The 24,427-nt window shown below is 42.8% G+C and overlaps 1 protein-coding gene and 1 pseudogene across 2 annotated transcripts; both read right to left on the bottom strand.

The window, feature by feature from the left end:
• Positions 1-1,626, bottom strand: LOC104612817 (pentatricopeptide repeat-containing protein At1g08070, chloroplastic pseudogene; annotated as a pseudogene).
• Positions 1,627-6,289: 4,663 nt separating this feature from the next.
• On the bottom strand, positions 6,290-23,424 carry LOC104612826 (uncharacterized). Of its 2 annotated transcripts, none has more exons than XM_010280419.2 (8): positions 23,209-23,424; positions 22,934-23,002; positions 9,472-9,623; positions 9,131-9,264; positions 8,164-8,390; positions 7,826-8,032; positions 7,375-7,455; positions 6,290-6,857 (listed from the first exon to the last, which is right to left on the bottom strand). In XM_010280419.2, the coding sequence occupies exons 1-8, from the start codon at positions 23,253-23,255 to the stop codon at positions 6,593-6,595; spliced, it is 1,182 nt and encodes a 393-aa protein (XP_010278721.1). In that variant the 5' UTR covers positions 23,256-23,424; the 3' UTR covers positions 6,290-6,592. The 2 variants fall into 2 exon arrangements, with proteins under 2 accessions (XP_010278721.1, XP_010278725.1); XM_010280423.2 differs by having other exon boundaries at positions 22,934-23,025; positions 23,209-23,386.
• Positions 23,425-24,427: the final 1,003 nt, after the last annotated feature.

The following is a 24,427-nucleotide window of genomic DNA, read 5'->3' as shown; positions in this document are numbered from 1 at the left end:
TCACATCCCATCAATGTGCCTAAAATCAAAATCGAAATTAGGTAAATATCCTTCAACCTTCAAGTGTTTAACAAGAGCATGGAGTGTCTCATAGATCTCATCAGACTGCATATGAGCTGTGTCTTCTACAAGAAAGCTGTGGACAACACCATCTATTTCTGTCCAACTACGACCAGAAGGCTTCTTAATACCCTTCTCCTTAACCAATCTCCTCACTCTTGCAACATCCTTCCACTTGCCTGCAGAAGCGTAGATGTTCGATAATAAAATACAAAAACCCAAATAAGGATCCTTCGATGAAAGCATCATTTCACCAACCTCACTGGCCAATTCAACATCCCGATGGATTCTACAGGCACTGAGTAATGCACCCCAAATTATTGAATCAGGTGGCACTACCATGCCTTTTATCAATTCCATTGCCTCATTTAGGTACCCAGCTCGGCCTAGAAGATCCACCATACAAGCATAGTGTTCAACCTTGGGACTCAGCCCATGCTTGTTAACCATCTTATCAAACTGAGCTCGTCCCTCCTCCACCAATCCTGAATGGTTGCATGCTGATAGGACCCCAATAAATGTGATATCATTTGGGTTCGGTTTGTCCCTCTCCATCTGTCTGAAAACAGCTAAAGAATCTTTCCCATTACCATGGTATGCAAGCCCCATTATCATGGCATTCCACAAGGCTACATCTTTCTTGGTTGTCTTGACAAAAACCAAGCAAGCATCGTCTATGCTGCCACATTTCGAATACATATCAATTAGAGCAGTTGCAAGAATCTCATTTAGTTCCAAGCTGCTCTGACCCACATAGAGATGAACTTCTCTTCCAAGTTCTAGAGCCCCCAGACCAGCGCAAGCCGACAAGACATTCACCATTGTGATCTCATTTGGTTCCACGGACTCTGTTTGCATTGCATAAAACAGCTGGATTGCCTCTTCTAGCAACCCACGTTGAACATACCCAGTGATCATGGCGTTCCAGGAAACCAAATTTTTACAAGGCATCACGTCGAACAGTCTCCTAGCCTTCTCTACATCCTCACATTTTGAATGCATATCTACGAGAGCAGTGCACAAGATGACATTTAAAGGGATCGCGTTAACATCTATGAAAACTGAAATCCATCTACCCAAGGTGAGATTAGAGACGCTTGAACAAGCTGAGAGAAGGCAAACCATCGTTGCCGAGTTGGGTTTGACGTTGTCGTCTGAAACAAGCATCCGGAGGAACACACTCAACATCTGCTCAAGATTCCCTTCTTTTCCATACCCATTTATCAGACTAGTCCAACAAATAACATTCCTTCTTACTGGCATCTCTTCAAACAACTGCCGTGCCTTTTCAACCTCACCCCCGTGAACATACCCAGACATGATTGAATTCCAGGAAACTTCATCTTTCTCTTGCATTTCATTCAACACATGGTGAGCAGAGTTGATACGGGAGCACTTACAGTACATGTCAATCAATGAATTATTGACATAGAGGTCAGATTCAAAGCCGAATTTAACAACATGAGCGTGTACCTGCTCACCTACTTTGAGCAAGGATAGGGTGGAGCAAGCCTTAAAGACAAATGGGTAAGTGAAATTGCTCGGTCTTACGCCATCCCGATGCATTTTAGAGTAAAAACATAGAGATGCTTGAGGAAAACCATTGTTAGTGTAACCTCGAATCGTAGAGTTCCAACAGTAATCGCAAGGGAAAACGATTTGGTCGAAGACAGAGCGAGCATAGTCAACATAACTGAGGTCAACTAGCTTCGCAAAGCTGGTCGTGGAGGTGAAGACTCTGCACAATGATTTGGGCGTGGATTTGATAGATCTGAGTGACAGTGGCGACGCTGCGCAGGAGGGAAAGAAACATGGAAGAGAACGCACGGTGACAAACATATATCCCTTAACCGCTGTAACTGAAAGAATTTCAAGTGAAAGCTAAAGTCAGTTAATGGCTTCGACTAACGACGCAGCTGGAATTTGCAGAAAGACTCAAAAGAAGTCCTTCTTATAATAACTAATAACTTGCCCGGGAAAATTTTAAAATTAAAAAAAAAAGGTCCCAAACGGATCGGAACCAGTAAAATCTAATCCATCGAAAATTTGCATCCGAATCTAATCTCAAATCTGATCCGATTTGAAGGCCTCGAATTTAAATTCTAATCCTAACCAATTTGGGTCGTATTTGGATTTAATCGCTTTAATTTTTTAAATACAAATACAAAATAAAAGATGCAATTATTTTTCACTTTTATATATAATAAATTATGTAAATATAACATATTAAATTTATTATATATAAATTCATATATAATATATACAAATATGTTTTTTATAATTTTAAATATAATTATATAAATTTTATGTATTAAAAATAATAAATATTATAATATATAGTTGAATTCTATTTTTAATTGGATTGGATGGAGTCAATTCTGATATGATCAGACTACATAAACACGTCATCCAAATCTAGGATAATCACATATTTATAGGGCTTCAAACAGATCTGATCGAATTGAATATAGAATTTATTTATATTTGAATTCAAATAAGATTTTATACGTTGAATTCGAATAGAATTTGGATTGAATAGGATATTGAATAGTATTGATAAATTAAACTAAAAATGATTTAAAAAACATTTAAACCAACTTTATTGATACATGCAATATAAATTTTAAATATTTATGAACATTTATATTTATATATTAAAATGGAATTTGCCAGGTTGGCACTTTCCTGCTTTCTTACCGGTGTATTCTAGTCACTTTTTTTTGGTTTCTTCTCAAAGGCACTTATCTTTTTGTTTTTTGTTTTTTGTTTTTTGTTTTTTTTTCAAATTTTTTAATTTTAAAATTGACTAAAATAACTTAAGTGAATTACCTTAACATGTTTGGGAGTGTTTAAGTTAAGAATAAGTGCTTATTCGAATAAGCACTTATTTGCATTTGGCACCCAACTTTTTCAAGTGCTTATTTTTTAAATTAAACACTTATTTTTATATTGGGTGTTTGGTAGTCTTTTTCTCTAATAAGCACTTAAATAAGCATTTGTTACTATTTCGTCCTTCATACGAAAGCACTTTTAAAAAAGTATTTTTGTAAAAATGCTTTTATAAAGTGTTTTCATAAAAATACTTTCATAAAATGCTTTTATATAAGTAATTTCATAAAAGTGCTTACATAAAAGTGTTTTTATAAATGTGCTTTCATAAAATATTTTTATAAAAGTGCTTTCGTAAAATTACTTTTATAAAGTTCAACTAGGGATACTTTTATAAGTGGTATTTTAAAATTCAACTAGGGATAATTTTGAAGGAAAAAAAGTGCTTATTGTATAAGAACTTTAAAAAGTTGGAATTTTGGGCTTAAAAAATAAGCCCTTATTTTTTAAAATAAGCACTTATTTGGTCTTGTTTCCCAAATACCAATAAGTGCTTAATGGCCCAAATAAGCACTTATTTTGAATAAGCACTCCCAAACATGGCCTAAGACTTTTAACTCTCCTCATAAACTCACCATTCTCCCTCTCTCTCTCTCTCCATTAACTCTTTTAATAATGTCTCCTCATTGATTATGCCATTAACTCTCTCCTTTAACAACTATGCCACTAATTTTCTCTCATCTCCATTACTCTATTAAATTTCACAAAATTCATTAACTTTATCTACATCTATATCAACTTCAATTTAACTATAATTTTACATATATTACATTAAATTGTCATTATTAGTAAAGATTAATTATATTGAAATTGAGATATTAAATTATATACTATTACGCTAATCCATTTAAAATTATAATCCATTTATATTCCATTTGAAAATAATAAAAATTAATTAACAATAATAAAAATAATTTAATAAGTTACTTTAATAGAATAAAATAATTGTTAATTATTGTTATTGATAAAAATATTTTTATTAATATAATAAAAAGATTTAATTAATAAAATGAATAAGATAAAAAAACTAATATCAATTTAATTTTAAATATAAAACTGATATAAATTATCTAACAATTATTAGTTTTATAATTAATTTTTACTAATTTAGAACCAACTTAAGTTCTACTAAGAAATAAAAACTTAATATAGTTAATTAAATTTCATAAGAAATTTAAACCTAACAAAAACTTAATATACTTAATTAAATTTAATTTTTGCTAATTTCAAAATTATATAAAATGTTAATTTTAAATATATTTCAAATATTTTAAAATCAATTTAAGTTTCATTTAAAAATAAGGGAAGTTATAAAAAAACTCCTTAGGTTTTCTAACAATCCTATGAAACTCCCTGGTGTTTTGACCTTAACAAAAACCTCCACTATTGTTTTGAAAAAAGTTGCATATATCTTCTTTTCTTCAACATTCCTAACAAAAGGTGTTGATGTAATGCAGTAATTTTACTTCATTTCAGCCTTTTTGTCTTACTTTGTCCAAAAAGACAAGGAGAATTATTTTTTGAAAGTTGTTTGGCAAAATATATTAAATGAAGGGTAAAGTTGAAACTTTAAAATGTGTATAATAATGCATTAACAAAGATAAGAATATTTTGGCAACTTTAATGTTTTTATTACTGAAAAGCCAAGGGAAATGAGGTATTTACACTTTCTTTTCAAAACTATAGGGGAGGCCATTGTTAGGATCAAAACACAAAAGTGGGTTTATCGAATTGTTATTTAGATGTTTTTTTATAATTTTAACTAAAAATATTACAATAATAATAATAATAATAAACCAATAAAATTTTCTTTTTCAAAAAATATAAAAATTAGAATTAACATACAAAAAAAATAATACAAATTTATCTAGAGAATAGGAAATTGGCCTCTCATCGCAACTTAGATTGTGATTAGATAAACTAGACATAACCCAAAAAATAATACTTGAATTGAACTTATATGGGCACCACTTAATTGGAAATTTCATAGAGCTCCATCCTCAATTTTGCTTATAAATAAAGCCCATGCATCGCACAGGTCCTAACTAGTATATATTTAAATCAAATCGGATAGGATATTATTGGATCAGTTAGGGGTGGATCCATATTCGATCCAATGATAATCAGATCTAATTCCAATTCGGACATCGAGATACCGTTTGCGACCCTAAGATCTTAAATGCTTCGCCAACAAAGAACATTCATATCAGAAAGCTTGACTCAAAAAAAAAAAAATGCTTAAACTGGAGGATCCTAACCATCTTAATAACTTTATAGTAGGGTCTTCTGGTTTGCACCTTGTGCTCTTTTAAGCTGCACATTACGCTCATAAGGTGGAACCTTATGATTATATTGGCTTTGTAATCCATGGTGTTGATTGATGACTTAGTGATTTGGTTTCATTGCAAAGATCAGGTTCACTAAGAATGGGCAAAATCAGGAAGGCAAACATTTTTGTGCAGTTCACACACAAAAATGTTTGCCCTCCTGATTTTTCCCATTCTTGTGCAGTTAAAGATAAAAATTCATTTGCCACTTATGGAATTTGTGCTTTCTCTCGAACTTTTTTGAATGTATATTTTTTATTTAAACCAAGGTCAAAGACTATCTGTGCGCAAGTGGCTAGTAAAGCCAAATTGTTTAGGACTAGATCTTGTTGGTGGGGATCTCCACTGGGCTGGTTGAACTCTTTTGTAATGGTTTCTCTCTCTAATATATCCTCTTTTCAACTATCAAAAAAAAAAAAAACAAACAAACATTTTTGTGCAGTTTATTTAACAGAGTTTGTATACTTAGAAATCTCAAAATCACATAATACATTTAACATGTCAAGTTTTCAACTTTGATCTTTTCTCTCAAAGAATATAAAAACTAAAACCAGCACAAATGCAACCAAAATACAACTAGTCCACCCACACCAATTCATATGTAGTTGGGTTCATTAGGCAGACGGGCAGAATATGGGCAAGCAATTCATGCATGGAAATAGTAATGAGAACTGAGAAGCATCATACGGCTTGGTGGTACAGAGTAGAGAGCACCATATAGTCCTTGTTATGCAATGGGATCTCCTGCAAGCAAAAACTTTGCATGGACATCCAGCTGCACATTAGGAACATCTCCCCATAAATTTAACATGGGCATCCAGCTGCACATTAGGAACATCTCCCCATAAATTTAACATGCAAGACTAAAGTAAGGGAGATATTCTCGATGTGTGGTTGGATGCCATGTGTGCAGAGTTTTTGCTTCCAATAGGCCCGGGCTTCTTTGTTACTGATTAACAAATGACTTGTCTGCTCTGTAATATAAAGGACGTAAAACCAACAAATAAAATGAGTGAAAATAAAAAATCAGAATGTTTCTTCCTTTGTCCTGGATAAAACAACCCCAATTACACTGTCCTTTTCTTTGGTATACATTTGCATTTACAGTTATCGGATCATCTGATAATTGCCATCCCTAGGATTAGTTGATTACCACTTTCCAGCCTTTTGTTGTAATCAAGCTTTAGCCTCCATGTCAATTTGAACATGTAACTTGAATATGAACAAAGAAATCGTAGCTCCTTTCCATATTCCTTTGCAATTTATTTAGAAGAACATCCACATTTTCCTGTATGGAGAAGAAAAGTTACAAGCACTCAGGATTCCGTTGGTTTCCTTGAATCCAAACACCAACACCTGTAGCTTGATCTTGAAATCTTGAAAAGTTCATCTGGGGACATCTTCTCTAGTTGCTTGGGCTTCCATGAATCAAAGCTTTTTGTATAGATCTGAGTATACTGAGTTAAATCAGGTGTCAAAGTTCCTTCCATTTGATGATCTTGAGCACTCATCCTCTTGTAAAGCCTCATAGCAGCCACACAATCCTCGTATGGGTCATGTACTCCAGACTGAATCTCAAATCTGTAAAGCCATAGATCCATGATTAAGAATCTATTAGGAACTTTAGTAGCAAGAACTTTCATGCATAATATTTTTATTTGGCATGTAATGGTCACTATGTTCTATATTTAAGAATGATAGAAAAACCATTTATGGCTAAACATTTTAAGAATGATAGATTCTTCCCATTAGAACTGGTGACTGATCACTTGGGTGGAATCAGAAACTTATTTTTGAATGGAAGAATTGTAAAGTGCATGAGTACAAGGACACATCTGGGGAATGGACAATGGCAAGCTACAAAAACTTGTAAGGTTACCAACTAATAGGACTCGATTTAAATTAGCAGCTTCATGTCTTCTTCCTGTTGTTTATCTGGTGATTTCTTCTAACCCCCTTATATGTCTGACTTCCTACATTTTTATGGAATTCTTTACCACTTTCATTCCTCACATTTTCCCCCTTAGATGACCATGAGTTTGGTTGCTACAAAAGTTAAAATCTGGTAAGTAAAGAACAGATGAGAAGAGTGACTTGCCCTAAATATGTCTTTGTGAGGTACTTGAGTGAGTGGCTGACCAGATTTGTTTTCATCAATGGACGGTATTTGGCAGTATCCCTGCATAAAAGTTAAGGATGTCTTAAAAGTAAGAATAAGACAAAAAAAAAAAAAAGAAAGTAGATCTGGTAAAAGGAACACCATTCCTCTAAAAGATGCTATACTAAGCCATGAACTAAAGAACCTGAATAATGCACAAATCAGGCAAGTTCTTGTTCATTTAACAACTTGTATAAAATGTCACATCCTTCTTGTTGAGAAATGGGTCACTTGTCTAATGATAGGTATTTGAATTAGGGGCCAATATATGTACATGAAAATAAAGGTCTATTGATGATGGTAAGCTTCATTTTCATTATCAATTCTATAAAGACCCAATACATTCTCATTTGATTGGACTTGCCCAATCAATGCTGGGGGTAGTGTTTACCTCAATAAGTGGTCAGGGTAGTTCATTCTCAGGCAATCCAAGTCATGTTCTAGATCATGACCCACAAGAAGTCTGGCTTTCCCCCCTTCCATTCGCATTCTCCATATGGCCTCCCCATTGTACAATATCTCCTGAATCTTCTCTTGCACTTGGTTGAGTGGCATTGCATCTCTTAAATGCTCTTCTGTTAGGCCAGTTATGTCATATCTGATGGTTTCAGCAGGAAAAAAAAAAAAAGTGAAATGAGATTGATAAGCAGACCTACCAAGATTATCACTTGGTGGAATCAGACATGATAAGATACTCATAAAAAAACAGACATGACAAGGGGGGGAAACCTATAATTGGTGACAGGAATCAAAGGTTGCACAAAAGAATGGAAGATCACTTTCTCATTTTCATCAATGAGGCACACCCTTGCACAAAGATCAAGTGATCCATCACTTCCACCACCGACCATCTCACAATCCATAGCAACCACTTGAGGACCTTGGCTCGTATTATCAACACTGGGCAATCCTGAATTTTCCATTTCAGAATCCACGGAAGGCATTCTGAGAGGCCCCTATAAAAATTTGAAAGACTTTAAGGGCATTGACCAGTTTACCAAAATTGAACAATAATTTAATACATAAATGGTCACATCAAACACACATACATATAGGAATACTAACCATGGGGATTGGTCAAACTCATCTTTGAATATGTCACATCATGCAGGACACAATATTTAATGAAATAAATTCTTCCACACCATAAATTGTTGAAGAAGAAAATCAAATCCATCCCCAACTAATTTAAGTCCTTTTACTTCCATCTGTAAAATTTGTAATCATTGTACATGTGATGTGCTGCTGTTAAATCCATGGTTTTCAAAACCAGACCAGACTAGAAAACCCAGGAACCGGTCAGGTAACCAGTTCCATTTCACCCTAAAACTGCTTTTTCTGGCCAAAACCATTGATTTGGTCAGCGACCCGCTGACCTGGATGGTCGAACCGTCAACCCGGACAACGGTTTTTGGCCGTTTTTATTTTTTTATTTTTTAAAGTCAGAATGGGTCATCCATTCAAACTGGACGGTAGACCGTTCGACCAGGAATCGGTCCCCAAAACAGTTCCCTGTCCAGTCTGGTTTTAAAAACCTTGGTTAAATCTTTAAGTGTTGTACTTTCTCTCTATTTCTTTTGGCAAATATTTTATAGTTCAAAATAAAACAAATTTTTAAGAAGCATAAAAAACTAAAATTTTCAATTAGAAATTTGTGATTTTACTCATCAACTAATAATCTATCTATTGAACTTACAATGGGAGCAGGGGAAGAAAAGATACACATCTCTTTATGTGCGTTGAGAGCATCAGGGCTCTCAAAGATGTTCAAGCAAATATTACAGCCTTGGGCAACGAATAACCTCGAACAATTGGCTTTTGGCAATGGACCTTGACAAGATATGAAAGAAATATAAACAAAAGACATGAATATAACAATTAGAATTATTATGCCCATGACAGGCATTAGTAGTTCAATAACTCTAAGGCTGCATGAAGACAAATAATAACAATAGTTACTTTTGTTTGCCATTAGCATTGTTATTATGTGGCTGCAGCAACCACCAATCAGATTATAAAAAGGCAATCAGTTCTCACCTGTAAGATGCTCCCTCAATGATTCCAGTGATTTGCAGTGCTTTTTACAAGCCCCACACTTGGGCTCATGGATTGAGTGGTATGACACCTTCATGTGCTCAATGAGATGCTCCTTTTTCTTGTATTGCTTGAAGCATGCTGAGCATTTGTGCCTGTAAAAAGCCATTGGAGTGAGGGATCTACAGATAATCACATTATTGCCCAACTGTTCAGTTAGGGAAAAAAGAAAATAAATAACCTTTCAAGAACCACCCGACTTTATGGATGCATGCTTGTACAATTTAAGTTGGAAATACATCACAAACAATGGTTTTTGATGCAAAGAAACAGAGGATAAGGATAAGCAGAAATTTTTTTACCACATGAAGCCTCTTATAGCATGCACAGGGAAACATACATAGACACCAGGGTAAGTCCCAATTGACATGTGTGTCTATGGAAACTTCTTCCCCTAGTTGTCATACAAGGGTACCCACTAAACATGAAATCAATACAGAAAATGTTGAAAGATCATTATATTAAATAATATACCACATCTCTCAAGCTTGAGCAGCTACTGAAACAAAATAAACAAAAAGGGAGAAACGAAAGACAAAAGTGTGGCACAACTGTTCTAAAGGAATACTTTAAATAAAAATAGGTTTAGACCCAAATTACTGTTCTACACACAAACAAGTTTGCTAGGATGGAGACTGATGAAGGATGATTTGGCCCGACCTATAAAACGGCGACACGTGGACACTGACTCAGCATAAGCGACAGCTCAGCATTGTGGTCCAGTATGGCTAAGTGATAGGCCCATAAAGCAGCTCACTACATGGTAGCGGGGGAAAGGAGGGGCTCGCCACAATGCGAGCTCCGGGTCCCCCGAGCTACCTCAAGGGATATTCCGAGGCAAAACTTAACTTGCGAGCTAAGAAAGCCAGCTCGCCCGAGCTCCCGAACAAGGCAAGTCATCCGAGGACCAATTCTATTAAGGGTACTTCTGAAGTATTTGAAGCTCGTTGCAAAGTAGCTCGCGAATGGGCCACACGAGCATTCCTCAGGAAGCTTCTATTTAATAGGCCGTACCAGTCAGACTGGGCCACGTCCCTAACTGACGGCGCAGTCCCTATCCTTTCGACAGTCTGCGCCCACGTCTCTCAGTAGACGGAGGCGTGCCTGTCACTTTGGGGACGTGTCACTCGCCCGGGTAAGGAGTACGTCACAACGGCCACCTGCGCAGCCCTGGTAGGTAACGGCTGTGGCAGGGACCCAGTGGCGGTTATGCCCGATCTCGCAAGAGCGCTCTTATAAAAGCCCTCAGGGCAGAGGAGAAACTTCTTCTTGAGACCTCCAACCTCTCGAATATAGTGATAAAGCGCGACCTCCACTCTTAGCTTTCATTTCTCTCTTTACTCCCCATACACAGTACTAACTTAAGCATCGGAGTATTCCCACCGGGCAAACCCCCGGGAATCCTTCCTTTCATATACTCAGGTGCCTCTCGTTGCCAACAAGGAGCCAGTCAGCCGCCAACTAGGAGTGCCCGGATCGCGCCACATCATTTGGCGCCGTCTATGGGAATCGCTTCAAAAGGCCTTCCCCTTTAAATTCTTTCAGTTACTTCTTCTTCCTTGAAACAACCCAGCGCTCATGGCTTCCTCTAGCAACGTCGGACGAAGCACGGAAATGGGTAACTCCAGGGAGCAACCCCAGTCTCCTACTATCTGTATCGGACAGTTCACCATCCCCCTCTCAGCGGACGGAATCCCCAGCTTGAACGTGCCTCTCACAATGGCACCTGTCATCGCCCCACTCCCCGCTACAGTCAGAACGATGTTCACCGAACCCTTGATCGTGCCCCCAACGGCTAGCCCGAACCAGCTAGAGGATCTGATGCAGTGCATGAAGGCCATGCAGGCCCAAATGCAACAGTTCCAACAACTTCAGCTCTATCAACAGCACGTGCTGCACCAGGTCTCCCAGTACCAGTATCAGCAGCAGTTCCCCCAGCTGCCCCAACCCCAGCTTCAATAGCCTCAGCTCCAGCCTCAGCACCTGGCCTCGCAGCAAGCCAAATCTCGCCGCCAGAGCGAGCACTCCGGCTGAGGAGAGGCCCCCCAAAATCTCCCAAAAAACCAGGCCCCCCCCACGGCAGACGGGAGAGACCGGCTACCCCGATCTCGCCGTAGGTGGACAGGTCGGGAGGGCCCCGGCTCGGCAGGTCAACGTCGCCTCGACAGTCAAAGTTCGGAACCCCAATCCTTGAAAACCGGTTCGAGATCCTGGCAACAGACTCTAAGCAGGCCCCTTCTGTCCGCAGCCATCACCAGCGGACCGGGCTACTCCCGGTGCAAACCATTCTGGACAGCGCAGAGGTGAGCAGCACGAACGCCAAGCCCACCAAGAAGCAAAGACGCCACCGCCGAGCTCGCCGATCTATCACCCGCGATTTGCCCGAGCTCATGGGCAAAGAAGAGGTAGGCTCGGCCGAAGCCAAGGCTCCCCTCCTCTCGGTTTCATCCCCCCTGTCCTCCGAACTCTTGGTAGTCCCGATGCCCAAGGATTTCAAGCTTCTCCCTCTTGACAAGTATGACGGGTCGTTCGACCCGAATGATCATGTAGACGCCTTTCAGTCACAGATGCACCTGGCGCGAGCCAGTGAGTCATGCATGTGTGTGGCCTTCTCCACTACTTTCAGGGGAGCAGCCCGCACATGGTACCGAAACTTGGCACTTGGGTCGATAAGAAGTTGGGCGCAGTTCGCACAAGCCTTCACGTCCCACTTTGTCACCAGCAAACGGTGCCCGCGGACTGAAGAAAGCATCTTCAACGTAGCCCAAAGAGAGGGAGAGTCCATCCGAAGTTATATCAAACGGTTCAACGACGCTTGTATGCAGATACCGCGCCTGGACCCCTCTGTACGCCTAGCAACGGCCAAGAAGGGCGTAAAGCACAAAGAGTTCAAGTGGCACATGGTCGTCGACCAACCCGCGACCATAACCGAGTTTCTAAAGCTTGCGGATAAGTTCATAGCCACTGAAGAGGAGATCAACTAGAAGGGTGAGGGCGTACCCAAAAAAAGAAAGAGAGAAGGGGAACCTTCCAGTCAAGGGGACACCCGAAGAAAAAAGGAAATAGTTCGGGGTGCAAAGCCGGGTCAGTTGTTCCGAGTTCCCGCACCAGACCGAGATGACTACACCCCACTGAACGCAAAGCGGGCCGAAATCCTGATGGCAATCAAGGACGCCCTGTACGTGAAGTGGCCGCCCCGTCTGAGGGGGAATCCCAATGAAAGAAATAAGAGTTTGTATTGCAGTTTTCATAAGGACCACGGTCACAGTATCGAGAGTTGTAAAAACCTCCGCAATGAGATAGAGGAGCTCATCCGTCGCGGATATTTGAGAAACTTTGTACAAAATAATAATAACAATAATAATAGTAATAGAACAGGTCGGCAAGGGAAGAACGGTAAAGACGCTTCCGAGTCCAGTGGCAAGCCGGCCGAACAACCACAGAGATAGCCTCCAGAGGAGAGGCCAGTTCGGGGAACCATCCACATGTCGGTCGTTGCAGGGTGCACCTCAGCGGCAGCTCGGACGTCGGTTTGCGAGGTCACTCGGGAGGAGCAGAACCCCCCAAAGCGGCCGAGAACAGAAGAGCCAATTTTCTTCACAGAAGACGATGCGTGAGGGGTCCATTACCCCCACGACGACACGTTCGTAATAAAGCTGAGAATCAACGACTTCGAGGTTAGGCGCATACTCGTCGACTCGGGCAGCTCGGCCGACATACTCTTCAAAGCCGCGTTTGACCAGCTTCAGTTGCAGAGAAGCGATCTGAAGCCCGCAGACACTCCTTTGGTAGGCTTCAGCGAAGAAGAAGTCCGGCCCCTTGGGAAAATAACATACCTGTAGAGATCGGCACATGGCCTTGTGTGGTCAGATTCGAACACAACTTCCTAGTGGTAGCGACCCCCTCTCCCTACAATGCCATAGTAGGTCGACCGATCACCCATGTCCTACGGGCGGTGGTCTCCACTTACCACTTGGCTATGAAGTTCCCAACAGACTTCGGTGTGGGAGTAGCGCGACCAGCTCGAGTCCCGCAAGTGCTACGTTGCCGCCCTAAAGGGGAAAACCAAGGTGACCGATTACCTTGAACTGGAACGACCCAAGGAGCAAGGCGAAGAACGAGCCGCGCCCACGGAAGAAACGGTCGCGGTCCCGACCACAACAGCAGACCCAGCTCAGACGCTCCAAATCGGCGCTTCCGTCCAAGAGCCCCTACGATCCGAACTGGTAAGTTTTTTACTTCAAAATTTAGATATTTTTGCATGGTCTACGGCAGAAATGCCCGGTATAGACCCCAGACTCATAACTCACAAGCTGAACACTGATCCTGTAGTTAGGCCCGTTAGACAGAAGAAACGCAACCTAGCCCCGGAACGGTGGAAAGCAGTCGACGAAGAAGTCGAGAAACTCCTCGCGGTGGACTTCATAAGAGAAGTCCACTACCCAAGCTGGGTAGCCAACCCGTCCTGGTAAAGAAGGCCAACGGCAAGTGGCGCATGTGCGTCGACTACACCGACCTGAACCGGGCTTGCCCGAAAGATTGCTTCCCGCTCCCCAAAATCAACCGTTTGGTGGATGCGACCTTAAGGCATGAGTTGCTAAGTTTCTTGGACGCCTACTCGGGCTATAACCAGATCAAGATGGACTCGGCGGACGAAGAAAAGACTGCCTTCATCACTGAATTCGGTCTGTACTGTTACAAGGTTATGCCCTTCGGGTTGAAAAACGTAAGGGCAACCTTTCAAAGGCTTGTAAATAAATTGTTTGCGTCGTTAATCGGCAGAAAAGTAGAATGCTATGTAGATGACATGGTCGTCAAAACCCAATTCTCACATGAATTAATATAAGACTTGCATTCTGTTTTTGGAATTTTGCATAAGTTCAATATAAAATTGAATCCAAACAAGTGTGTATTCGGTGTAACCTCGGGTAAGTTCCTAGGATACATCGTTAACCGGCGAGGCATTGAAACCAACCCGGATAAGGTTAAGGCCATCTTAGACATGAAACCGCCCCGGAAGCCGAAGGAGGTTTAGAGGTTGAATGGCCGCATAGCCGCCCTAAGCCGTTTCATGTCTAAGTCGGCGGACCGCTGTCTGCCGTTCTTTAAGGCAATAAAGAGCAAAGGGTTCGAATGGACCCAAGATTGCCAGCTCGCGTTCGACGAGCTCAAGGAATACCTTACTAGCGTGCCGACCCTAACCCGGCCCGATGAGGGCGATGTTTTAGAACTCTACCTCTTGGCAAGCGACGGGGTGGTCAGTTCGGTACTAATAAAGGAAGTAGATCGGGTCCAACGACCCATCTATTATGTTAGTAAAGTATTGCAGGGAGTAGAAACGAGATACCTGGAGATGGAAAAGCTAGCATTCGCATTGATAATTGCAGCTCGGAAGCTTCGCCCGTACTTCCAAGCTCATACTGTTATCGTTCTTACCGACAAACCTCTGAGGCAAGTATTGCTTAAGCCCGAGGTCTCCGGTCGGTTGACGAAGTGGGCCATTGAGCTCAGCGAGTACGACCTCCAATACAAGCCGCGAACTTCCATTAAGGCCCAAGCCTTAGCAGATTTCATAGCCGAATGCACATTCAGCTCTAAAGTTCCCAGGCCGATTGAGCGCGAGGCTCCCACCTCGGGTGAGCCCGAAGCTCCCGAGTCGGTCGAGTCCAAACCCCATGAAGTAGTAGCCAGTGTGGCACCTCTCCTAGCTCGGTCAACCGCGAGCTGGGATGAGGAGCCCTGGATCCTTCACGTAGATGGCTCCTTGAACCAACAGGGTAGCGGTGCCGGAATAGTTATGCACGGCCCAAGCGGCATGAAACTGGAATACGCGCTACGCTTCGAGTTCGAGGCATCTAACAATGAAGCAGAATACGAGGCGTTGATAGCCGGACTAGCCTTAGCCAGAGAAGTAAAAACCAAGCACATCGTTATCTGCAGCGACTCCCAGCTCGTGGTCAACCTGGTCACGGGCGAGTATGAAGCTCGCGAGCCAACCATGGTCGCTTATTTAGCCAAAGTCAGAGAGGCCCTGCTCAACTTCCAGTCACACTTCATCAGACAGATCCCTAGGTCGGAAGAACACCGAGGCCGATGCCCTGTCCAAGTTAGCCAACACTAGCGACATCACCATGAGAACCGTGTACATAGAGGACCTGTCTCGGCCTAGCATTCTCGGAGGGGCAGAGGAGGTCGCTCCCGTCGTTCAAGCAGAGCCGAGCTGGATTGACCCACTCATGAGCTTCTTGTTACACGGGACCCTCCTTGCAGAGCGCAATGCAGCCAGAAGGGTGCAACGTCAAGCAGCTAAATACGTCATGATAGACGAACGGCTATACAGGAGATCCTACACACTCCCCTACCTGCGTTGCTTGCGACCTACCGAAGCCGAACTCGTACTCCGCGACACCCATGAGGGTCTATGTGGCGAACACTTGGGGAGCAGGGCCCTCGCCCAGAAAGCGCTTCGACAAGGGTACTATTGGCCAACGATGAAGGCAGATGCCATTGAACTAGTTAGAAAATGTGATAAATGCCAGAGACATGCCAATGTTCACCACCAACCCGCTGCCGACCTCAAATACCTCACCAGTCCGTGGCCCTTTACACAGTGGGGCATTGATCTACTCGGGCCATTCCCGCCAGCAACGGGTGGAAGGAAGTTCTTAGTGGTAGCAGTGGACTATTTTACCAAGTGGGTAGAAGCCGAACCCCTCGTAACAATAACAGCCCGAAATGTCCAAAACTTCTTTTGGAAGAACATCGTATGCCGCTTCGAATTACCTCGAGTATTGATCTCCGACAACGGCAAACAGTTCGAAGACATCAAATTTCAAGACTGGTGCCGAGACATGGGGATCCAACAGAACTTTACTTCAGTCGCGCACTCTCAGGCAAATGGCCAGGCAGAAGTCATGAACAGAGCCATCCTCCGTGGACTAAAGGCACGGCTGGATCGAGCTAAAGGATTGTGGGCAGATGAACTACCCAATGTCTTATGGGCCTACCGGACCACGGAGAAAACCGCCACGGGAGAAACACCCTTCAATCTCACCTACGGCACCGAAGCAGTGATCCCCGCAGAGATCGAAGTACCTACGTTGCGCCTAGAAGCATACAGTGATCAAACAAACAAAGATGAGCTACGCACCAACCTCGACCTACTCGATGAAGTAAGGGATCTCGCGTACATTAGGACCGCAGCCTACCAGCAGAGAGTAGCTCGGTACTACAACGCCAGGGTCAAGAAGTGGAACCTCCGCATTGGCGACCTGGCCCTTCGTAAAGTTATGGTACCTGAACCCGGCACTGGCAAACTCGGGTCCAACTGGGAAGGTCCTTACCGAGTGAAACGAGTGCTCGGGGAAGGAACATACGAGCTCGAGACCCTCGAAGGGAAACAAGTACCTCGAGCATGGAATATTGTCAATTTAAGGCAATATTATCTGTAAGAAGCGAGTAGGCCACGAGCTACTCCCAAAGCCTGAGGGCTAGAATACCGAGCTAACATGACCTCGGCACAAGAAGACCCCAATCGCCACTTCCGCTTGGGAGAATCCAAGAGCGGACTACGGGTCCCTCCCTAAGCCTAAGGGTCAAAACACCGAGCTAACAAAGACCTCGGCGTGAAGAAAGACAGCTACCTCAATAGCGAAGGCAAAGTATGAAATATTAAAGGCGTAAGTAGCTCGGGTTCAAACCCTACGAAGCATAGCTTGTCTCGATACGTCGGTCGAACTAAGGGATAACCAACCAATGCTTAGTTCGGACATACGTAGTAATCACTTCGCGGTATGCCACGGAGGCCCTAAACATGACCAATAGGGAGAACGCCTACCGAAGAGCCCTACTTTGGGTAGGTAACTTCAATAACCCAAATGATGAGATCGCTTTAGCAAAATAAAAGGAGTTCATCATACTCAGAAGAGGGGAGAGACTTTCATTGTCAAAAAAAAAACAACCAACAACAAACAACAAACAAATGCAGTAAATGAAAATAACAAGTGCAGCAACCGAGCTAAACAGCTCGGGAAAGGTTTGATCATCATGGGGCACAACCGCCCAACCGGAAAACTGGTGAAAGACCGGGTTTACGGCACCCGGAAGCCATAGAAGCCCAGAGAAACGCCACCTCAAGGATCCGCCTCCTCATCCTCCAGAGAATCAGGCTCCTCTTCATCCGCTTGGTCTGCTGTCTCGGGGGACAGACCCTTCATAGTAATGTCGTCGAGGTTAAGCCCGGAGAACTTCTTCCAGCCACCGACAGAGCTTAAACCCTGAGCGGTACGAACCCGAGCCATACTCCGCCTGGAGGTCATGAAATTCCTAGGAGTCTTTAAAATCCCAGATTGCTTTCTCTCGCTCAACCTCCACCATCTGATCAAAGTTTCGGGTCCGATTCAGAAGAGTGGACTCCAGGTCCCGCACCTGTTGCCTGAGGAGCTCCCTCTCCCCCACCATCCTCGACGATTCCTCCCTATAGCGTGCGCTCTCTTCAGTAAGCCGAGCGATTTGAGCCTCCTGGTCATGAACGAGCAGCTCCTGAGACTCGCTCCCCTTGCGAGTGTGATGGAGCTCGCCCCGGATCCGGTCGAGGGCGTCAACGCGATGGATGCGCATCTGGAGAGCCATGGCATGGATGGCGGAATTTACCTATCGACGAAAAAGACGATCAGAAGACAGCGAAAAAGGGCAAAACGAGAGGGAAAAAGGGAAAAAGGCCACTTACCACCATGCAGTGGGCAGAGGCGAACGCAGAGAGATCCCCGGGCTCCATGTTTCCCCACTGAGCTATCTCGTCATTATTGATTCCCTTCCGACTCCTCCGGCGAGCTACCAGATAATCGTTTACCCCTTCCCAGTTTCCCACTGGGAACCGGGGGTAAGGACGGGGTTGAAGGGGGTTAAAGGGGGCCTCCCCCGGCAGAGAGGGCTCGCTTCCCCCAGAGTTGACCCCACAAGTCCCCACAGGAGGGGGCATCGGAACCTCAGGCGGAGGAGAGGGCAGGACCGGCTCGGCAAACCCGAACTCAGTGCTTCCCGAAGGAGGGGTCCGATCGGGGCGCGTCCTCTTCACCTGGCGTCTCTGGCTACCCGAGAGAAGGCGGCGCGAATCGGCACTAGACATGATGGCTGCCAAAAGACCACAAGATATTAGTCCAACAGGAAGCAAAATGCATGTGTACACAAGTCACAAGACACTACGCGACCTAAAAGGCCGACCTACCTGGGCTCAAGCCTGCCTGCACGAGCTTCTCCTCGGCCAAGTAGTCCGAGAAAAGGAAGCCTACCGACGCCCAGGACAGCATCGTTTTCCGAATCTTAGGGTTCAGCTCGGCCCCGGGGTCCTGGATGGCGCCCCTCCAAGCGGTGGGAAAAGGCCACCCTTCGGGGTTACAGACCACAAAGTAGTCCCGCTTCCAGGCGGGGATCTTATTCGGCAGCTCGTACAAGAGCTTGTATCCGCAACGGGGAGAGAGGTAGTAAAAGCGCCTCTCCGGAGGAACCCCAGGAGCAGCATTCTTTATACAAAGGATAGAGGCGAAAATGTCAAGGTCCAAAGGGAGGCAGTACTCGTGACATAGGGATATAGTCCCAACCATGTTTCGAACAGCGTTGGGGTGAAGCTGGTCAATAGTGATGTTGAAATGGTTCAGCACCTTCACTATCAAGGGGTGCAGGGGAAGACGCAGGCCAGCCTCGAGCTGTTCCTGAAAGATCACTATGTCATTGGGACCATGCTCCCAAGGGAAGTTGCCAGTAGGGAGGCTGTAAACCAGGTCCCCAGGAAGGCGAAAGTAGCGGATCAGAGACCTGAGTCTCTCCGCTGTCATTAAGGAAGGGCCAAAAGTATCAGGCTCCCTCCCCCTAGAAGTGGACGCCATGTTGCCAGAGGCCTCCCGAGCCTCCGGGATATGCTCCCAGGCTCCCCCCGAGCTCAAGGGAGCATCATCATCTTGGCTATCGCCCCTGTGGTAGGTATGGCGTGGGTACCCAGACATGGCTGACGGCAATTGGGACTCACCAGAGTAGACGGAACAGAGCGGACTGAAGAACTCGAGTAGACTAGGCGAAGTACGCGACCTCAGAGTCCAAAGCAAGATGGCGTGGACGGAGATAGGGCCGAGGGGGGCTCCCCATTTATAGCCCTCGCCCTCTCAAACCGACGGCCCGGATCAAAGCAGATCCAACGGTTAGCGGGCGCCCTAACCGCACGCCTTCTGAAAACCAAAGGCGATTGGCAGTACATCTTCCACGATTAAGGTAGTCGCAGCCGCACGACATTCGGAATTAAAGGCCACCTCAGCACGTCTTCGGAATCCGAAAAGTCAAAGAAGTCAGAAGATCTCCTAATTCCCGCAAATGCATTTATTGAAGACAGTCAATCAAGTTTGAATTTCGGTCAAATCAGTCCATCGCGCTTCATAAACTCCCCGCGCTAAGGCGGTACTCTTAGCCCAAGGAGTGGGGGGCAATTGATGAAGGATGATTTGGCCTGACCTATAAAACGGCGACACATGGATGCTGACTCGGTGTAAGCGACAGTTCAGCATTGTGGTCCAGTACAGCTAAGTGATAGGCCCATAAAGCAGCTCGCTACATGGTAGCGGGGGAAAGGAGGGGATTGCCACAATGCGAGCTCCGGGTCCCCCGAGCTACCTCAAGGGATATTCCGAGGCAAAATTTAACTTGCGAGCTAAGAAAGCCAGCTCGCCCGAGCTCCTGAACAAGGCAAGTCATCCGAGGACCAATTCTATTAAGGGTACTTCTGAAATATTCGAAGCTCGTCGCAAAGTAGCTCGCGAATGGGCACACGAGCATTCCTCAAGAAGCTTCTATTTAATAGACCGTACCAGTCAGACTGGGCCACGTCCCTAACTGACGGCGCAGTCCCTATCCTTTCGATAGTCTGCGCCCACGGCTCTTAGTAGGCGGAGGCGTGCCTGTCACTTTGGGGACGTGTCACTCGCCTGGGTAAGGAGTACGTCCCAGCGGCCACCTGCGCAGCCCTGGCAGGTAACGGTTGTGGCAGGGACCCAGTGGCAGTTATGCCCGATCTCGCAAGAGCGTTCTTATAAAAGCCCTCAAGGCAAAGGAGAAACTTCTTCTTGAGACCTCCAACCTCTCGAATATAGTGATAAAGCGCGACCTCCACTCTTTAGCTTTCATTTCTCTCTTTACTCCCCATACACAGTACTAACTTAAGCATCGGAGTATTCCCACCAGGCAAACCCCCGGAAATCCTTCATTTCATCTTCTCAGGTGCCGCTCGTTGCCAACAAGGAGCCAGTCAGCCACCAGCTAGGAGTGCCCGGATCGCGCCACATCAGAGACCATTAGAGAAAGAATCTTTTCCTACACTTTCTCCTGGCTTTTCTCTCTTCTGATCAGTTCAAAGGTTTCAGCTATTCTGATCTTGAAAAGAAATTTATTAGAGATTGTACACTCCTCTCACTTTGACAATCAGCTCGGACAATCCAGCACTCCAAGACCAGACCTAGATTTCTTACTGAAGTTTGATGGCAGAAGTAGATCATCTCCCAACCAACCACTAGCGGCTGGCACTGGGGGAATTTTTTTAAACAGAGACGGTTCTGTGATTTGGGCTTTCAGTGGCCCAGTTGGTTCTGTAGATGCTTCAGAAGCTGAAATCAGAACTTTGGTGATGGGTCTGAGAATGGTTAAGATCTCTTCATCTGAACTCTGTTCTCATTAAGGGGGATTCCAGAAATGTTATTAATTGCGCTTCCCACCCAGAAAAGGGCCCTTGGAGGTTGGGTCATTTCCTCATTGAGATCAGAAATAACCTCTTCTCTGCATTGCGACTGGCTTTAGATGGATTTCTAGGGAGCTGAACTTAATTGCGGATCTTTTGGCTAAATCTGGGGTGGATAGAATTTTTTTGTATAGTGCTAATGGTTTGCCCCCTTAAGTGGGGTGATTTTATAGTTGTGAGACCCTGATGGTTGTTTGTACATCCCCCCCTTTGCCCCTTTTGAATATAATAGTTATCTTTTCTCAAAAAAAAAAGGCCAAGGTGATAGGATAGACACTTGTACCCTGAAATAAGTATAATAATTGATACCTAATCTATGGTTCTCAGCTACAGACAGGGCTTATGGGAACAGATGGACATAAGGGAACTTTAGCCTTTTATGATATAGTTATCAATTATTATATTTATATTATAATGAAAGAAGAAAAGGGCATAAAAGATAATAAGGAGGTGGAGCAAGGGGAAAAGATAACCCACCAGAAAGATAGACTATTAGTACCATAAAAACAGAAATTCAAGATAACCCAGAAAATTAAATCCAGCCCCCTGCCCCTGGCCCCCCTTGTCCAAAGCCCGTAGGTCAAATTTTCACTTTGAAATTAAGGAATCAAGGTTTCAAGTTTCAACATGCTCCTTTGTAAAAAAAAGGTCATTATCAATGTTGATCCTACTTAACTGGGGTCTTTGCCTCTTTAGGAGGGATGGACTGGATACAGACCTAACCTTTGGGTTTTTTTTTTCACAAAGTGGCTGCTCACGGATCAAACCTGTGCTCTTATACTTAGAAGCCAAAGATTTTACCATTGCACCAAACAATGACCCCTTCAACATATTCCTCATCGCCATTAATAATAATAATTTCTGCATCTTCAACATATTCCTCATCTCCACTAACAATAACAATTTCTGCATTTGATTCCTCATCTCCACTAACAATAACAATTTCAGCATTTGATTCCTCATCTCCTAATGACATAATTGCTTGCCTTCCTTGTTGCAGCCTGATGCTCCTCTTCCTTTAACAAATGAAAGTATTCCTTGGATTTAGCATCTCCCAAGGAAAAAACTACCAATTTCTTTGCTAGAGCGACATGCCTATCTAAGGCCTCTGAGCTCTCATCCCATTCAGCAACTTTTCTCACCCTATCCACCTCCACCACCTCTTCTTCCTTATGCATCATTAAACCAATGGTATTAACTTGATTAGATATAGTGCTCTCACTTTATCGTTCAAAGTCCCCAGTGGGTATCAATTACTCCTCTCAAATTAACAAGCTCCTTCTCGTCTGAAGTATATCAAATAAATATACTGTTTAAGGCCTCTGGGTTCTCAATCATCCAGCTGAGTAGCTTTACTGGATTAGAGCATTTCACAATCAATAATAAATTTTGGTTAAAGATAGAGATAATAAAGTGAAAACAAGGAGAATAGTAAATGAGGAGATTAGTTGAACTACAAAACAAAGAAAAACAAGTCTCGAAGTTAAGCATATAGCAATTCTATAAGCAAAAAAGAAAAATGAAGACTATAAACGAGCATAAAAGTGGTATTGAAAAACCAAGTAATTGACAAAAAAAGAGAGAAAGAAATAAGAAGTCCGATAAAATTTGAGTAACAGAAATCCTAACCTTACAGTTACAGACAGGGTTTTGGGAGGATCTTCTCCGGGACCCAGATCCATGAAACCCAAAGCAGCCCTGCAACCACCTGAATTATAAAACTGGAAATGGCGGGAAGAAGAACAACGTCCTCGTTAGGGTTTTTATGATTTTTATATTTATACTACCACAACTGGGATCACCATTTGCCAATGCCACTCCCATACTAAAATATAATAATAAAAATGGTTGATGATATCAGAGAATCAAAACTGAATAAACGATTTAGATACCGATTAACGTACATTTTTATGTGGAGCACTAGAGCACTTGAGCTCTTTCTCTGAGTCATCACGTAATACTTGTAGCGTTTTACATCGCTTTTTTTGTCATCTCCTGTTCGATGCGCGTAGGGGTGGATTCGAATCTATCCGAGCCGAATACTTGTTTATTTTAGCTCGCTCGTAGGAATAGAATCAAGCTCGACCTCGAGTTCGATTCGAGTTAGAGCTCGCTAGTTTGAGCTCAGTTCAATTCGAGTTCGACTATAAGTGAAGTTTTTATGAAAAAATAAAAATTATATATATATAATTATTATTTTTTTTTTAGACAAAAAATTAAGAATTATAAAAATTATTTAATATTATATATATAAAATAATTATAAAATTTATTTTTATTTTACATACAAGAAAATAAGAAATATAAAAATGATTTACTATTATACATAAAAAATAAAAATATTATATCAATAAAAATATTATTATATATAATAAAATTATTTATTATATATATATGTATGTATGTAATAAAAATTATTTATTTAATACTAGGCTCGCAAGCCTCATGAGCCGAACTTTATTGGACTCGATTAGCAAACGAGCCTATATATCGGGCTCGAATTCGACTCAAAGCTTGGTTTAAACCGAGCTGAACTGAGCTCGAATAGCTCATGAAAGGCTTAACTCGTGGGCACCCTTAGATGTGCCTCCTTAACATCGCTATCTTACCATGGGATCACTATCAGATCGCTTAAAGGAGCAGAAAGGAAATAAACAAAAAGGGTGGTGACGTGGGCTAAGTCTAGGAATTGCAACGGGGTGGGGTAGTGATAGATAAGTTCCAAGCTTTCAGCGATTAAAGCACTAGTAAAATAATAACAAATCAATTAACAATTATAAACAATTTATGTTTCATGTCTCAAAATGCAAATTTCTCAAATAATTCAGATAATCAACTATGAAGAAAGAAAACATGTGAATAATCATCCATATAATTGGATATTAGATTTATGGTCATTTAATAGTTTAGAAAAAAAGAAATTAATTTTGTTAAGTTTTTTTATCACTAAAATAGCATTACTATTATAAGAAACATCTACATCCAAACAAAAGTCCAAATAAGGAGGTGGAACTCCCTCCCACAAAATGAGCAGGCATATTACTTGTTCTAATAACATATTTTACTTTTAAAAACAAAAAAAGACCAATAATTTTGTCTAGTAGGGCTGTAAGTTAGACTGGGT

Source organism: Nelumbo nucifera, chromosome 4 (genome assembly GCF_055504915.1).
Source record: "Nelumbo nucifera cultivar China Antique chromosome 4, China Antique-T2T, whole genome shotgun sequence".
Taxonomy (NCBI): Eukaryota; Viridiplantae; Streptophyta; class Magnoliopsida; order Proteales; family Nelumbonaceae; genus Nelumbo; species Nelumbo nucifera.
Note: the sequence above shows the minus strand (reverse complement) of the source record. Positions and strands in the feature narration are given on the sequence as shown.

What these genes read in the sequence shown, in the direction of transcription:
- LOC104612826 (XM_010280419.2), bottom strand. Translation starts at nt 23,255, where the DNA reads ATGACTCAGAGAAAGAGCTCAAGTGCTCTAGTGCTCCACATAAAAAT. An exon ending in TACCCTGACCACTTATTGAG is followed by an intron (nt 7,456 to 7,825) that starts GTAAACACTACC and finishes ACTTTTATGCAG; the next exon opens with GGATACTGCCAAATACCGTC. An exon ending in CTCACAAAGACATATTTAGG is followed by an intron (nt 6,858 to 7,374) that starts GCAAGTCACTCT and finishes ATGGCTTTACAG; the next exon opens with ATTTGAGATTCAGTCTGGAG.